This window comes from Lissotriton helveticus, chromosome 2_1 (genome assembly GCF_964261635.1).
Source record: "Lissotriton helveticus chromosome 2_1, aLisHel1.1, whole genome shotgun sequence".
Classification (NCBI taxonomy): domain Eukaryota; kingdom Metazoa; phylum Chordata; class Amphibia; order Caudata; family Salamandridae; genus Lissotriton; species Lissotriton helveticus.
The window spans coordinates 540,234,694-540,251,063 of NC_136059.1; the positions used below are offsets into that span (position 1 = coordinate 540,234,694).

Here is a 16,370-nt window from a genome sequence, read left to right on the forward strand (position 1 = left end):
TATAAGGCTTTTTTATTTGCAATGCCAATAGCTCAAACTTGCGCAAATGCAATACCTATTGCATTGCAAATGCTAGTTGTTTTTGGCAGTTTTACATAGTGCGAACGCGACTTAAAGGTACTGGAATACTTGACATGAGCAGCGAAGTACACGGTTTTCTCAAAATCACAGGATGTTGAGCCGACGTCGAGTCTAGATCCTGTCTCAAAGTCTGAGTGTTTCGGACTCTAAACTCCGACCTGCAGACTGTCCCACAGATTCCGACACTCAACGAGAGTAATCGAACTGTTCTGACAGGAAAGGACAGTGGGATGTCAGCCGCTAAAAGTAAAGTCTGTGACTGGGGTATATACAATCACTGAGGATCGCAACCAATGGACAACTAACAAACGTTCCCCAACCAATTGTGTCGTAGTGTTCTTTCGATGTTTTCACAAGCCAATAAACATTTGAACAACTATTTTTACGACCAATCTTAGTCCACTCTTCCATTGCTGACGCCCCCAACCAATAAGCAATTTAAAGAGATTCCCCAACCAATCCAGTGAAAAATGCTTTTTTTCAAACCAATCCTGAGCAACTGCACTTTCCCCCCGCACGAATAGATATGTTCTCGCATAGCTGATTGGCTGTAAGCACTTTGGTTCTACAGCTCTAGCCCTGCTTGCCATAATTACCGTAATTACTGGACAAAAGACGTCTGTCAAAGGCTCAAATAACGGGCACCGGAATTCAGTCTCAAATAGCGGTTTATTCAGGGATTTTTTAGACTGACGTCCCCCCTAGCGCGCGCTGACATGGCTTCCTGTACCGCCGGTAATGGTGGCGTTGCTGCCGGGGGCGCGCTACATGCCCTGCCAGCCTTGCCTCAGAAGCCCGTGGGCGGCTCAGCGGAGGTCTGAAGACATCTCTTCGCACCGGTGGCGCGGCTCAGCCCCCGCTGCAGTCTCCGCCGGTCCTGTGGGGAGCTCGGCGCCCGGTGCGAGCAGGGGGGCGGCTCGCCGGCTCTGGCGTGTGGGACGAGGAGCGTGGGCAGCGGATCGCGCGGTATTGGGACACGATGGGCCGAGGAGCCGGGCTGCCTAGCGCCGCCTGACTGCGGCCCCTGGACTCATGGAAACCCTGCTGTAGGGCGCCCGGTTGTACGAATTCCAGCACTGCCGTTCCCCCCAGGGAGCGACCGTTCCCGAGTGCCCCTGGGTACGGCCGCCGGAGCACCGAGCACGGAGCAGGAGCACGCCTGGTCCCAGCGCACACCGCTCAGAAGCATCTCTTCATCTTGGTAAAATGGGGTAAGCATGCATTTGCACTGAAAACTGCAGTTCCTAGAAGCACTAGGGGCTCATTGCATGCCTGCTCTGACAGCTATTCCTGGAAAGTCACATGCATGGCTGAAGGCATGCCATGTTCTCCTGTCTTGATGGCAGCTATATTCCCTAATGTAAGTTCCTTTTCAAGGCGTGAGCTTTCTATTAGTGGAGTATCACCGCGGCAAATGAAGAATTTTTTTTAATGTTGGTGCCTATCGATTCGTTTAGATGCATCTGTGTGCAAGCTTTTGATTTGAATTTAAATAGCACGAACAGCGTGGAGGACGACATGCCCTTAATTTAACCATTATGCAATTTTGATGGAACCTGTGTTGCATATACTCTGATGGCCTGTCCATTATTGTATTTAATTTCAGAATGAGTTGTATGTATATAATCATTTTCTGAATATCTTATTTTAGCTCTCTCGTCCCTAGCATCTGATAATCTTACTATCCATCCTTTCTCGCGAGTCCCCATTGCCCTCTACCATTGCATAACACCTTAGATTGAGCTGAAATACACAACTCTCTTTAACGGGAAAGATAATATGTTCTACTGACATACACATCGAACTGGTGGAGCATTGACAACAATCGCCTGTGACGGCAGCGAGAGCTGTTGCTTGAGTTTAAAGGAGTGTGTCAAGACCTGTCTCGTGCTGCACGTTCCCTTAACATGGATAAGTTAAACATAGTTTGACTGCCACATATCTGGATAACTGACCGTGTGGTGTGGCTCAGTGGTAACAGAAAAAACTATTCTCATATTACAGTCTTCCGTTCCTTTTACGGGTTAGTCGCATTGATTCACTTGAAATCAACCAAAACCACAGGGCACAGAATGCATTTGGTCACCAAATGAAAAGCCGCACCCTGGAGCCCAGGTGACATCGAGTCTGCCGGCCATATTTCGCCTTAAAAGTAATGGCTCTATAATGTTCCTTTTTGACATGAAACGTATTTATATTTTAACTATGTACATAGTTTTTCTAATTGTATAGCATGCCTGCTGCTTTTAAGATCATCATGGAACATGTATTTTATGTGATGTTTTTGTGTGTTCGTTTCTTTGTATGACTTGGAAAAAAAGTCGAATAAAGATATTCTGAGTGAGTGACATCGAGTCATCTGACCACTTCACGCTATGCCCTTTGGTGACCATGCCCACAGTTCGCGAAGCTGTCAGCTCATGCATGTTTCTCTGGAGGACGCTGTCCCTTCAGCACCACATTCTCACAGAGTTTTTGCATTCCGTCTGCCTTTTACTTCGCCGAGCCACCTGCTCTCCAGGAGCTGAAGAGACAGAAAGCCAGGTCAGCAGAGCAGAGTATATGCTCCTAGTTGTTATGGTCAATTGTGTCCTACTTATCATTTCGTTGTTTCGGACAGTTTTGGATATCAAGTGCTTCCTAAAATCAACGGATGTGTTTTGAGGCCCAGTAGCAGCCGAAGGTACTTCAAAAGCAGATCAATTTTCTCAAAATTGTGTGTTTAGCTGAGCTTTTTGCCTTTTATTCTTAAACAGTTGGGTATCGGAGGCGGAGAAGGGACATGGGAGCTGAACAATTTAACGTCATTTATTTTAAGCAGGCTCTCTGGAGGTTTGCATGACTCACCGCTTGGTACACAGGGAGCAGGCTTGTTGAAAGGAAGTCACAAAGAAAGCACAATGGCGGCGCTCAAATTATCCCAAACAAGCAGAGCCCGGGAGTTATACTGTGAAGAGTGCTATGCTGCCACGCTTGAAAAGTTGCGATTGCTGCAGTGAGCTGGAGTTTTTTTATTGTTATTCTTGTTGGACGGGTTTGTATTGAAAGGAGTAGAGGAAATGTTGCTAGTTTAGATAAAATAATTTAACATTTTGTGGTATTGAATGCACTTTGTGTTAAATTGCACTAATTTGGTTGCAGTAGAGAACGTTAAATGGTCTTCGTATTTCTCGCTCACCTGTTCAAGTAAGGAGGAGTGAAATACCTTTCATATTGCACATACCTACAAATAGCAAGCAAAGACAACACCCTTACTTGTGGCTAAAAAGTTGAGCTTGCTTAAAAAGGTACTGCGCCATACATAGCCCTGGTAGGCTGCTGACTGGTCATTGTTGTCTCTATGCTCGAGGATGTACGTTAGACTGATGTGTGTATCCAGTATACTTCAGTACCGTAATGACAAGGTCATAGTTCCTGTGGCCATTTACAATACCTAACTACATATTTGAACGAGAGAAAAATACCGAGCAAAATATTCTGATGGCAGGAAAGTATTACAGAAACACTACTTGTATACAGAGTAATAAGCCCGATGATTACATTTGTTTAATAGCGGAGTGTACATTTTGCAAATGTCTTAATGTAAACTTTTACAAGAGCTTTTTTTGTGCAATTTGCTGAAACGGTAGTTGGCGTTTATAATTTGACTCAACGGTTTTTTAAAATATGAAATTGGTACTCCTTGTGCTACAAGTTTAACTTTAGCTTGAGGAGAATAAAAGCGCACTAAGACTTATGCACTAGAATAGTAACTTAAAGATTCATACGATGTAGAGAAATGTCGTTTGTTCTAATCAGCCGAGAATTTTCGTTTTTGAAGTTTTTCATGTCAAGAAGTGCATTGAAATCACTTGGGTTGGCGAATCTGCATAATACAAGACAAATTGTGTGAACGTCTCAAATATCGTTTTGTTAGGGTGACCAGATTCTTAAAACAAAAAACCGGGACAGGTCATAGACATAAAAGTAGGATTATTTCACAGCTGTCATAGACATAGAAAAAGGACTACAATGACAGCTCCCTCCACAGACCGAGATGAGGCATTACAGACGACAAATAAATCCGAGGTCCTTTATTGGCAGTAACCATTAATTCCATTGAAACAGACTTTGTCTCAACATTTGCTGTAGTAGGTGACCACCCTTGCCTACAGTCTGACTCTCTCTCTCTTAGTAAGTAGGTCAGTCAGATAAAGGCCTGCCGGGCCGCTGGTGGCCCTCGGGTCGTACTATGAGTACCAACGGTGTAGAGGAAGATGTGGGTAGGAGGTGGTATTGCATCATAGTTTAATTTTTATAGCGTTTTATACCCTGACGAGGTGCTGAAGCAGTACGAATATGGTAACCTAGGTAGAGGATGTTGTATTTGTAGGGCTTGTTGAGTTTCATAGCTCCTCGCAAGGTGTGTGAAGCACTACATAGTAGCTACTACAATACAATATTCTGTGTGAGTTGTTTAATTAATGAGGGATTGAAAGTGATTGAGACTCAGGAGACAAGATGTGATGTGCGAGTGTCTGCTATTTGGAGCGGAACTGAAGTGATATATATATATATCGGTAACCTGGGGTGGAGAGATGCAAATAACCCTTCCCACCAAGGTATAGGGAATTTCAAACATCCAGAGCCAAGAAATTAAAATATTAAAGGATTCTAAGTCAAATCTGTCATTCCACTTCTCTGAATACCCACTCCCCAGATATTCAATTAGTACTTCTTACCTTTCCATCTAAATTGAAATTAGCAATCATTAACATCTACTCCTGCCCTGTATCATTTGTCCAGGAATCTAAAACCTTGGAGGAACTAAATCTCCTCATTCCGTGTGTGCCATCTAGCTCAGTCCTGATAGTTGGTGGAGATCTAAACTGCCACTCGAACCCCTCATAGGCACAGCTGAGGCCATTACTAATGAGGAGGACCTACAATGGGCTATACCAGATCCCCAAACGTATCCAGCAAAACCTTGGTCACCCTTGGTTTTACAAATGAATGCCATCACACTAACCTATTCCCTGAGGGGCTGCAACAGCCGTACTCCTTCGGACAGACCGAGTAGGCCGACATTTAATAGAACTGGCCAGGCCTCCCAAATAGATTACTCTCTGTTTGAGTGCAGTTACTGGCACCGGGTGAAGGACCTTGAGGTTATCCCACGGACGGATAGCGACCATAATGCCCTGGCTCTATCAGCGGGACCCCAATTGATGACAGATTAACCTTGACCAACGATAGGAGAAGGATAAAATGGGGGGCAATGAAACAATCCCCGTAGAAACTGACAGAGCTCTATCGAACGGTTCTCCCAACACTGCAGGAACTAATTATGCTTGGGGCTGATAGAACCAATCCACTCCATCTACACTTGGTTGCATCACTTCACAACCAGCTTATTGATAACTTAGCTGATATCTTAAATCCGATTAGTCGACCAAGGAGAATCAATGATTCGCCGTACTCTTGGTATAATGATAAATGCCGTAAGGCCAAGACAGCGCTGCTGGAGGCTATCAAAGGGGATGAAAAGTCACTGATAAAAACTAGAAGGGCTGACTATAAAGATGTTGTTTTAAGTGCAAAACTAGCCTGGGAAGAAAATAAATGGCTAAATATTAAATCTGCTCTACTGGCTCGGGATATGAAAACATTCTGGTCAATAATAAGGACAGGATGTAAGGAGGGTACCCCTGTTTGTGAACCTAAGCTCTCTGCTGAAGTGTGGACCGAGCACCTCGCAGCTCTGTATGCAAATGCTCCAGAAAAGGATCCTCAAATAGACCCTAGGGATATGTTTTCCATGGGTAACGTATGTGCAGAAGCTCATTCGACACCACTGAGCAGACAGGCAAATGCTATCTGCGAAGGAATTACGCTGCGTGAGGTCACCTCAACAATAGAAAGGTTACCAGCCGGAAAGGCACCAGGGCTGGACAAACTCTCTGGATATATGTTTCGGGATGAACCTTCAATCTGGGGCCCTTATCTTCTAGTTTTGTTTAATGCTATCATGAGTGGTATGCCCATCCCCAACACCTGGGCTGGGGCCGAAATTGTTCCGATCTTTAAAAAGGGTTCTCCATTACACCCAGCAAACTATAGACCGATCAGCTTGATCGATGTTACACAAAAACTGTTTGCTCGGGTATTATTGGATCGAATCCAGAGCTGGCTGGAAGAAAACGACATCATCAGCCCTTACCAAGCAGGATTCAGGAAAAATACCTCCACACTCGACCAAGTGTTTAGATTCCAGCTAATCACATGGAAGACAGTATCAATGGAGGGTGGCAGCCTCTATTTGATATTTGTGCACCAGAAAACTGCATTCAACCTCGTCCCAAGACCCAAACTGTGGGGGGTTCTAAGAGACCTGGGCATCCCTCCTTATCTACTTGATATCCTGATTAAGTTGCACGATAACACCTATGCCAAAGTTAGATGTGGAAGGGGAGGTGGTTTATCTAGCAGGTTTCCAGTTGGCAGAGGTATAAGACAGGGCTGCGTGCTCGCACCAACTCTGTTTTGCCTCTTTGTCAACGCATTAATTTCATTCCTGGCTGAGGTACCAAATAATGATGCCCCAAAGTTAGCAAACACCAAGGTGGCAGCATTGATGTTTGCTGACGACACGCTCCTTCTGTCAAAAACACCGATGGGCATCCAGAGGTTACTAGACAGTTTTGCCTCATTTTGTAACACTAAGGGGCTTGGCGATCAATACTCTAAAAAACAAATTTATGATCGTCAAACCCCCTAAGGTAACACGTCCCAACCCACACCTAAATGGTTCGAGTCTGGAAAGGGTGGCTGTTTTTGAATATCTTGGCATAACTCTCTCAGAGGACATGCAGTGGGCGCCCCAAACAGCCAAAGCCAAGCTCAAGCTATCACAGATTGCCGGGAGTATAGCCAAACTAGCCAGGAAATCACCCTTTAAGCCTATCGGTCCCGCACTAGAAATGTACAGGGCTCAAGCGCGTGGAGCCACTCTCTATGGGGCAGAACTATGGGGGCACTGTTCGTCTTCTACCCTAGCTGTAGTCGAGAACAGATTTCTAAGACAAATAACAGGTTTACCAGCTGGTACTCCGCTAATTCCCCTACGACTAGACTTGGGTATCTCGCCAATTGAAGATGAGATTGCCCTAAAACCCCTAACCTTCTGGCGAAGACTCTGGGCAACTCCCGAATTAGTATCATATCAGGTAGAGACTAAAGAGATTCTATCCTACCCGGGCCTGCTGAAAAGGGTTCCCTGGTTTGCTCACGTGAAGTGCGAGTGCGAAAAGCTCTGCCAACCTTCTTTGTGGAGCACTCCAGACACTACTAGCATTTTAGTCCCACGAGCTCTAATACCCAAGTCCTACCGTACCCTAAAGCTCGAAGCTATGCATACAAATCCCAAACTGGGTTTCCATACCACACAGTTTCTTGCAGTAAAGGACAATTATGAGCTAGAAATTTTTATGGACGATATTTTGCCTCCGGTTGCAAAAAAATTGTATCTACAGTTCAGATACAGCACCTTGCCAGTACGTGCGGTTTAAAATAAATGGGCTGGGCAGAAACAGGAGTGTTGCCCTGTATGCATTATACAAGAGGAAACAGAAATGCATGTTTTATTTTTCTGCCCTGGTTACCAACAAGCCAGGCGGTACTGGCTTGTACAGCTCTGTCAAAATCTGGGCTTTGAGCACTGTAGGGAGGCTTTCCGGATTTTAAAATATGACACATCTAAACCCATTGTGTTTGCTGTTTCACGTTATCTAAACACAATCTGGCGTAGGAGATGGGCTTTTATTCAAAAGGGGGAAAACCATGAAATGCGTATCGGCAGAACACTTGAATATTTGACTTCTAGAGTGCTGTTCAAGATACTGGCTTTTAGTCTTTATTATTCTATATGTAGACCTATTTGATAAGAATTGTATTTTATTGTAAATAGTGTAAATTCTTCTTTTTAAATTATTTATATAAATATGTTTGCTATTTCTCTAGTTACTGCCGACTGTACCACATTAATTGATATATTTCATCTTCCTTGTTTCAATCCCCTGCCCCCCTTTGTTCTCCTCCCCAAACTGTCTGGTAAAATCTCTGAAATTAACTCAAAATTAGTACCTGCATTACCTGTGGACTATTTTTTAAATATGTATCCATTGATTAATAATGTATGTCATTTTATGCTATGTTTACTTTTTATGGTCCTTGCGACCGAAATAAAAGTTTTTGAACTGAAGTCAAATCTCGTTCCTCTGGTGTTCTCTCATCTAACTAGAACTACCATTTTTTTAGGAAAAAAACACATCACCACTAAAACAACAAAACAACTGGGTGTACAGTCTAGTCTATAGGTGCTGCTGTAATATGCAAAGTGACATAATTGGCAGGAGCTTTGAATCAGCTGCTAAGCTTCCGACAATGCAACTTGGGATTTTGAGTTTGAATGTGGCCTCATCTATTGAGTGAATTTCACTGCATTACTTTGTCTCCCTGTAACTAACATTGTAGGTAAATAGGTAAATGTACCTGTGTAATTTAAAGATGGTCATACCAACTGAATAAACACGATCTTGTATCGTCTCCAACAACCTCAATAACATCATCCAAAATAAAGCCATTCTCAACTTAATACAAAGCCTCGAGGACACAGTGCCTGCAAACCGTGTTTCATTAAATCCCCATGTGTTGCTGCTCAGATGTGCTGACAAGGGCCCAGGGCTGAGCAGCAGCACGGCAGTGGCGTGTGGCTGGTTACTTTAAGAAACGTTTGGATTGGAACCTCATTTTTTTTAAGGTAGTTCAGTGGGTTGTAGTCACTGCTGCAAGGATCAATGTTTTGGTCTCCAGAATTGTAAGAATTGGGATCACTCGCCACATGGCATTCAAGACAGACATTTATGCCCTACTTTAAAACATCACCAGCTACCACTGCATTTCTCAGAGATATTAATTGGCATTTGGCCGAAAGGGGGGCCCTCAAGGGCTAGGGACCCCTCAAAGTGTTGTCCCAACCACCTTTGCTCCACAAGGGCCTGCGTTACACCCCTGTACTTTTTATTTTTTTTAGCTTTTTCACCACAGCGTCATGTACTTTAGTAAACAAGGATTGTTATGTGAAAAAGATGCACTGTCATTAAGGGGTTGTGGCCTTTTTTTTTTTGAAACAGTGTGTTAATTACTTGATTGTAGGAAAGAAAGCCTGGCTGGTTCAGGTTTGTTTTGTAACCCTGCAGTTTGTTATTCCACAACAGTGATGGGAAAGCGGTGAATAGTCAATTTCTGAAAAGCGTATTTTTACCAACAGTCCTGCTTGGTGGCTCAAAAGTAACTACCTCCAGTGGCGTGCAGCCTTTACAGCACTCACCTAAGTGACATCACACGCCGTAAGCAGTGCAATCAACCAGAACAATAATGAAAAACCGGGACATTTCTGTGTTTAACCCGGACACTGTTTGAAAACCGGGACATTTGATTCACTTGGAGAAAAGTGTCGGGACATAGGAACACTTCTCCAAAAACGGGGACTGTCCGGGGGAAACCGGGATGTCTGGTCACCCTACGTTTTGTGCCCCGATTAAACATTGAAAACAGAAAGTTGCACGTGGGCTCCTAGATGTTCGAGTCGGATTCAGATAATTCGGACGTGTGCAAATCTACAGAGTAACTTCCAGTTAAGATAACAACAGAAAATCATCCAGATGGCGATAATGGTCTCACTTTCACAAGTGTGGGTGAGTCCTGGAAAAGAACACTGGTGATTCCCTCCCCCCTCCGGGAAGTGCCAGGGCAGTGCTTTTTGATGGGTCTTAGCTTTGTAAATAGTCACTAACGTTTGTAGGGCATCTCCAAAAAATAATTGCACACATAAAGAAGGTGCGGGTGACGTAGTTAGGATTAGAAAAGGCGAATTAATTTGCGGCGTGGAGGGGAGGGTAGTTATTTCTCATCATGGAAATGTGGGTGGGCGCCATCCCTTGCACATGCCAAGATGTACAGCAACAGAGCACTTAAATATGGTGGTAATAAGGTGGCAATAAAATAGTTCCAAAAACTCACCTTTTAATATTTAAAGTAATGCTAAAAACGAGCCACCAGTTTTCTGCTCTTCGCAGTCAGTAGACCTTCATAGTGGTATTGTTCACTGAAACTTTGGAAGTTAAAGTTTTCCTTGCCATTCATGTGTCACTTGTGTGAGTTCCCAAACACAAGTACATTTCTGCTAGTTATACACTTATGACTGCTCCAGCGACGATTTAACCAATATTTTAGAAAGTTTTCCCTTTATGCAGTGGGTGTTGTGTGTTTCAGATTTGCAGTGTGTACTATTACCTGGGAGGGTATCCTGGTGCTGAGCAGGTGTGAGTCTATAAACAACGGAGGCCTCGTGGGACTAGTCGAAAAGCAAGATCTTCATGTCCTGCAGAATTCAAGAAGTGAGGAGGAGGCTCTAATATGTTGCAGCAGGTCATTCCACGCTTTAGGAGTGATGTAGGAGAAGGCTCAACCATTGGATCAGGTTTTCTGTATGTGTGGGTTTTGTGAAAGTAGGAGTCCAGATGAGCAGGGGTATGTGGAAGGTTTGTTAAATCAAATGCGATAGTTAAGGTATGCTGGGCAAGTGTTATGTAGTGTCTTGAAAGTGTGGGTCAGAAGTTTGACTTGTGTTTGTATGTGAATGGGAAGCCAGTGGCGTTCATTCGGGCATGGTATGATGTGAGTGTGGCGTGGAAGGTGGAGAGTGATTCTAGCTGTCAGTCGAGTGACGCCGAGGTGCTTAAACTCACGCTGGATAAGGTGCACAGAAAAAACAAATAGGTCAAGGACTAATAATTACATTGACTATCAACAATTGCTGTTTTAAGTCCTATCAGACCACCCAACTGGCGGAGCCTCATCATGTAGGACACTCAAACCATGGTCAGTCTGCAAACGTCCAGGTGTATATTGGCAATGCATGACTTGGTCATGGTCTGAACACCGCAAATGTTAATACAAGAGGTGGTACTGATATGTGCAGTGCAAAAAAATATATCAAGTGAAGTTAATAAAATGGCTGTCAAGGCAAACAAAGACCTTTATTAGTGATTGCCTGGACGTCAGATTAAAAATAGTGTAATGACAGTGTAAAATAATCACTGTCCAGCTTGCTTGGTGGAAAACAAAAATCAGGCCAACATGTTTCTGCCGTACTGTGTAAGTTCACTGGCATTCATCAGGGCCAAGCTCTCATATGCTACTGCAATTACACTAACAAATGTGTAGAAATGAAGTAAAGAGAATTTAATCAAAAAACCATATTACAGGTAGAATAAGAGTGGTCGAACACGACCATCCTACCGCATCTTCTTAATTTGCTCAGTGGATGCGATTGGTCTTCCCTGTGGTAGGAGTCAAAAGAAGCGGAAAACCATGTAGAAAATGTAAACACGTGATGCTTATTAAGACATGGACAACATTTTATAACTTAAGTATACACAAAGTGCCACGTGTTAATACTGTGCAAAACCAGCGATCATTAAAGCGAACTCAGAAAGAACCATCACTAGATTATGATGGTCATTCAAGAGGCAGAGGTTTCCAGCGGAGAGCCAACAGAGGCCGAGGTGCTCAACAGTACCCTAATCCAGGACAATGGTGGCCTCCAGGTCCATGGAATTACCATCAAGGACCCATGGGTCCACCACCAATGGGCCATCCCATGCCCATGTATCCTCCTAATCCGTCATTTTACTATGACCAGTCTTTTTTATGGCAGGGCCGTGGCAGGAATCGCGGAAAAAGAAGAGGCCAACAAACAGTGAACTGGGCTCCCCAGACCAACAGCAAGACCGGCCCAACACCAGGAGCTGCGACTTAGTAGTGAACCTGAGTTCCAGGGCCATTACACCTACTGAGAATACTGTCTTGAACAAAGGGCTGAGTTTTGTCCCTACTAATGAAGGTGACCGTTTCAACATGAGGTGTGAACTGGAAAGCTTCTATAGGAAAATACGGCTGCACTTTTTCTTCAAAAGGTCTGACTTAACTACGGTAGCGGTCGATTCACTCGACCTAAGTGAACAGAACACTGGTCTCAAACCGAAGTCAACCTTCACACCTCTGAACCAACAAGTGCCAGCTAATGTCCTAGCCTTCGAGCAAGCAGTGACGCATGATGTCATGAACAATACCCAACAACTGTCATTACACTATTTTTAATCTGACGTCCAGGCAATCACTAATAAAGGTCTTTGTTTGCCTTGACAGCCATTTTATTCACTTCACTTGATATATTTTGTTTGCACTGCACATATCAGTACCACCTCTTGTATTAACATTTGCGGTGTTCAGACCATGACCAAGTCATGCATTGCCAATATACACCTGGGCGTTTGCAGACTGACCATGGTTTGAGTGTCCTACATGATGAGGCTCCGCCAGTTGGGTGGTCTGATAGGACTTAAAACAGCAATTGTTGATAGTCAATGTAATTATTAGTCCTTGACCTATTTGTTTTTTCTGTGCACCTTATCCAACGTGAGTTTAAGCACCTCGGCGTCACTCGACTGACAGGTACTCTTGTTCTTTAGGTTGCTACACTGGGGGTATTTACCTGTAAGGTCGCTAAACTTTTCCCTCTGACCCTCCCCCACTAATTGTTGTTGTATTGTACTGAGCAGCTGAGGCTGCGGGTCCTCGTCTCTAAATTCAAGCATCACACAGCAAGTGTAGTGGTGCCATTTAGCTCACCCAATTAATTTATTTAGTTTTTCTGCTCACCACGGTTCCTCATCATGGAGGAGTTTGGTGGTTTAGCATTTGATGATGAGGATCTGAACACCATCCTCAACGACAACCCTAGCATATTAGATGATCTACCCTCTACCTCCAACCCCACGACCGAGGATGACTGGGTTAAACTGTTGAATCTCAAGAAAAATCACTCACGCATCTACACGGGGTGATTATGAATGAGTATCTACATGGCAAATGTGCACCGTCGGGTCTGATTGTCACCACGGCACCACGACTATTCCTCACTGACAAAGAGTTCCTGAAGAATTGGGCTTTGATTGCTTGGCGGTGTACCCGTGATTGGCTGATACTAATAATAAAAACAGCTAAAAAAACAGCCGATGCACTATTGATAGAGATCCAAGTTCTGGAGGGCCAAATCAACGCAGCTATTCGACCTGTGATCTATAAAAAGAACTTGGATGAGGCCAACAAAACCAACAAGGAATATCGTGACAAGATCCTACTTAATAAAGTAGAGAAGTTCAAAAAAGATCTGGCACGCTTCTCCATGGAACTGGCCTATCCCTATTTGAGCGACTCCTATGTAGCTCCATCCACTAACTCCAAAGGGAGAAGATACGGGTCAAACTACTCGTCCTCGGGCTCAGATTCAGGTTCCAGCGATCAAGGAAATCCCAATGCAGGCCCCAACTCCGGCATGCGAGGCAGAGGTTTCCAGCGGAGAGCCAACAGAGGCCGAGGTGCTCAACAGTACCCTAATCCAGGACAATGGTGGCCTCCAGGTCCATGGAATTACCATCAAGGACCCATGGGTCCACCACCAATGGGCCATCCCATGCCCATGTATCCTCCTAATCCGTCATTTTACTATGACCAGTCTTTTTTATGGCAGGGCCGTGGCAGGAATCGCGGAAAAAGAAGAGGCCAACAAACAGTGAACTGGGCTCCCCAGACCAACAGCAAGACCGGCCCAACACCAGGAGCTGCGACTTAGTAGTGAACCTGAGTTCCAGGGCCATTACACCTACTGAGAATACTGTCTTGAACAAAGGGCTGAGTTTTGTCCCTACTAATGAAGGTGACCGTTTCAACATGAGGTGTGAACTGGAAAGCTTCTATAGGAAAATACGGCTGCACTTTTTCTTCAAAAGGTCTGACTTAACTACGGTAGCGGTCGATTCACTCGACCTAAGTGAACAGAACACTGGTCTCAAACCGAAGTCAACCTTCACACCTCTGAACCAACAAGTGCCAGCTAATGTCCTAGCCTTCGAGCAAGCAGTAACGCATGATGTCATGAACAATACCCAACAACGGAAGAACTTTGTCAACCTGTCTTCCTCGGAGAAACAAGCATTGTCCATTCTTGCCAGTGACAGTTCCCTTACCATCAAGCCCGCGGACAAGGGAGGTGCGATAGTGTTGCAAGACACTAACATCTACCATGAAGAATGCGAAAGACAACTGAACGATACCAGAGCTTATCGTCGTCTTCATGAAGATCCCACCCAGAGAATCTCGAACGACATCAAGAGTCTTGTAGAAGAAGGATTATCAGAGGGTTGGATTACTCCCCAAGAAGCGAGATATCTAGTGACAACACATCCAGTAACTCCTTATTTCTACTGTCTCCCAAAGATTCACAAGGCCCAGAGACCACCTCCTGGACGGCCCATTATTTCGGGGATAGGCTCGTTACTCGAGCCTTTATCTACCTTTGTAGATTTCTTTTTGAAACCGATTGTCAAGGAGACACCGACATACCTACAAGACACTGGGGATGTACTTAGACTACTTGCTGATGCAGAGTTCGACGTTGAGACAGACCTGTTGGTTAGTTTCGACGTCGAGTCTCTGTATACGTCAATCCCGCAACAGGAAACATTGGATTGTATTAAAATCATCCTAGAGGCCAGACATATAGATACGATAACACCAGTATCCTTTATAATGGAATGCGCAAGGCTCGCTATGATGGAAAACTTTTTCCAGTATCAGAATGAGCTCTACCTCCAGGTCTCAGGGACCTCAATGGGGAGTGTTTTTGCACCCAGCCTGGCTAATCTGTATATGCACCAATTCGAGCAAGATCATGTGTTGAACCACAGTAACCCCTTTTTCCACCAGGTGGTACTGTGGAAACGTTATATTGACGACATCCTTGTGATTTGGAGAGGGTCGTCCATTGAGGTGTCGTCGTTTCACGCATGGTTGAACTCAAAGAATCAGTTTCTCAAGTTCACCATGGAGAGCAGCAAAGACAGACTGGCGTACCTTGACCTCCAGATTTTTCCAGCAGAGGGAGGCCTACAAAGTGAACTCTTCAAGAAACCCATGGCACGGAACTCGTTATTATCATTCCAGAGTTTCTATCCGCAATCATTGCGTGAGAATTTGCCTGTAGGCAAATTTCTCAGGGTCAGAAGGAATTGTTCTTCGAACAGTCTATACAATCACCATGCCGCAGAACTGGCATCCAATTTGAGAGATCGGCACTACCCAAACCATCTTGTACGCAGAGCTTATAAGAGAGCCTTCAATAACAACCGGGAGGCACTCCTACAACACAAGAGGCCTGACAGCACGAGAGACCGAATGACCATGGTACAAACCTTTACCACATCCTCCAATGTGGTGAAGAAAACCATACTCAAACATTGGAAGATCCTGAACACAGGGGCTGGCGCAATACCTCGACCCCTATTTGCATTCAAGAGAGGACCATAAATTCGGGACAGTTTGGTTCACACCAGACCACGGAGTGAACTGAAACGAATCACCAACACCCTCTGGAACACCACCCCAGTACAAGGCCATTACCCATGTGGCAACTGTGCGGCCTGTCCGCAGACACGCAAGACCCTAACGATTGACATCGGCACCACGAGACCCTGGAGGCTCACAAAACACACGAACTGCAACTCAGATAAACTAATCTACTTGATCACTTGTCCGTGCAAGAAGCAATATGTGGGCCATACAACGAGAGCCATCAAGTCTCGCATCAGCGAACATAAAAGCACGATCCGCTGCAAGAAATAATCTACAGGCCTCACAAATCATTTCTTAGAGGCAAAACACAAAGCAGAGGATCTGGCATGGGTGGTACTTGAACAGCCTTACATTCCACCACACATCTCTGATGTCTCGCACTTTCTTTTTGTCAAGGAGCAGCGCTGGATTTTTAAATTAAAGTCTGACGTGATTGGGCTGAATGACAACATTCCGTGGCTCTCTATCTGAGTGCACCCTCCGTGCCATTCGACCTGGGTGCAACGTTTGCCATTGTGATACCCATCTGATACTACAATGTTGGATGATTGCGTACCTATAGTTACTTTGAACCTATGGTTACTTAGATCTCCAGTTTCCCAGCTGTAACATGCAACCTTAATAACTGTTAGGGTGCTCCAACATAGTAGGTATTTCAAAAACACGTGTTTCGTGGAGTTGACAGAGGTGTTGGACCTGGCACCTTTAGTTCTACATAAGGCTCTTTTTCCTAAGGGCTGATCCGTCTTTTCAGACAGTCTGGTGGATTTCTGTTC

The 16,370-nt window shown here is 44.6% G+C and overlaps 1 protein-coding gene across 1 annotated transcript in view; it reads left to right on the forward strand.

Annotated features, from left to right (window-relative positions):
* Positions 1–666: 666 nt before the first annotated feature.
* The window catches only part of HOMER1 (homer scaffold protein 1), a 618,990-nt gene continuing 603,286 nt past the window's right edge, over positions 667–16,370 (forward strand). Inside the window, exon 1 of the mRNA XM_078675203.1 lies at positions 667–1,292. Within this exon, the coding sequence (XP_078531329.1) occupies positions 1,288–1,292 (5 nt within the window). The 5' untranslated portion in view covers positions 667–1,287. The remainder of the gene's footprint in view (positions 1,293–16,370) is intronic.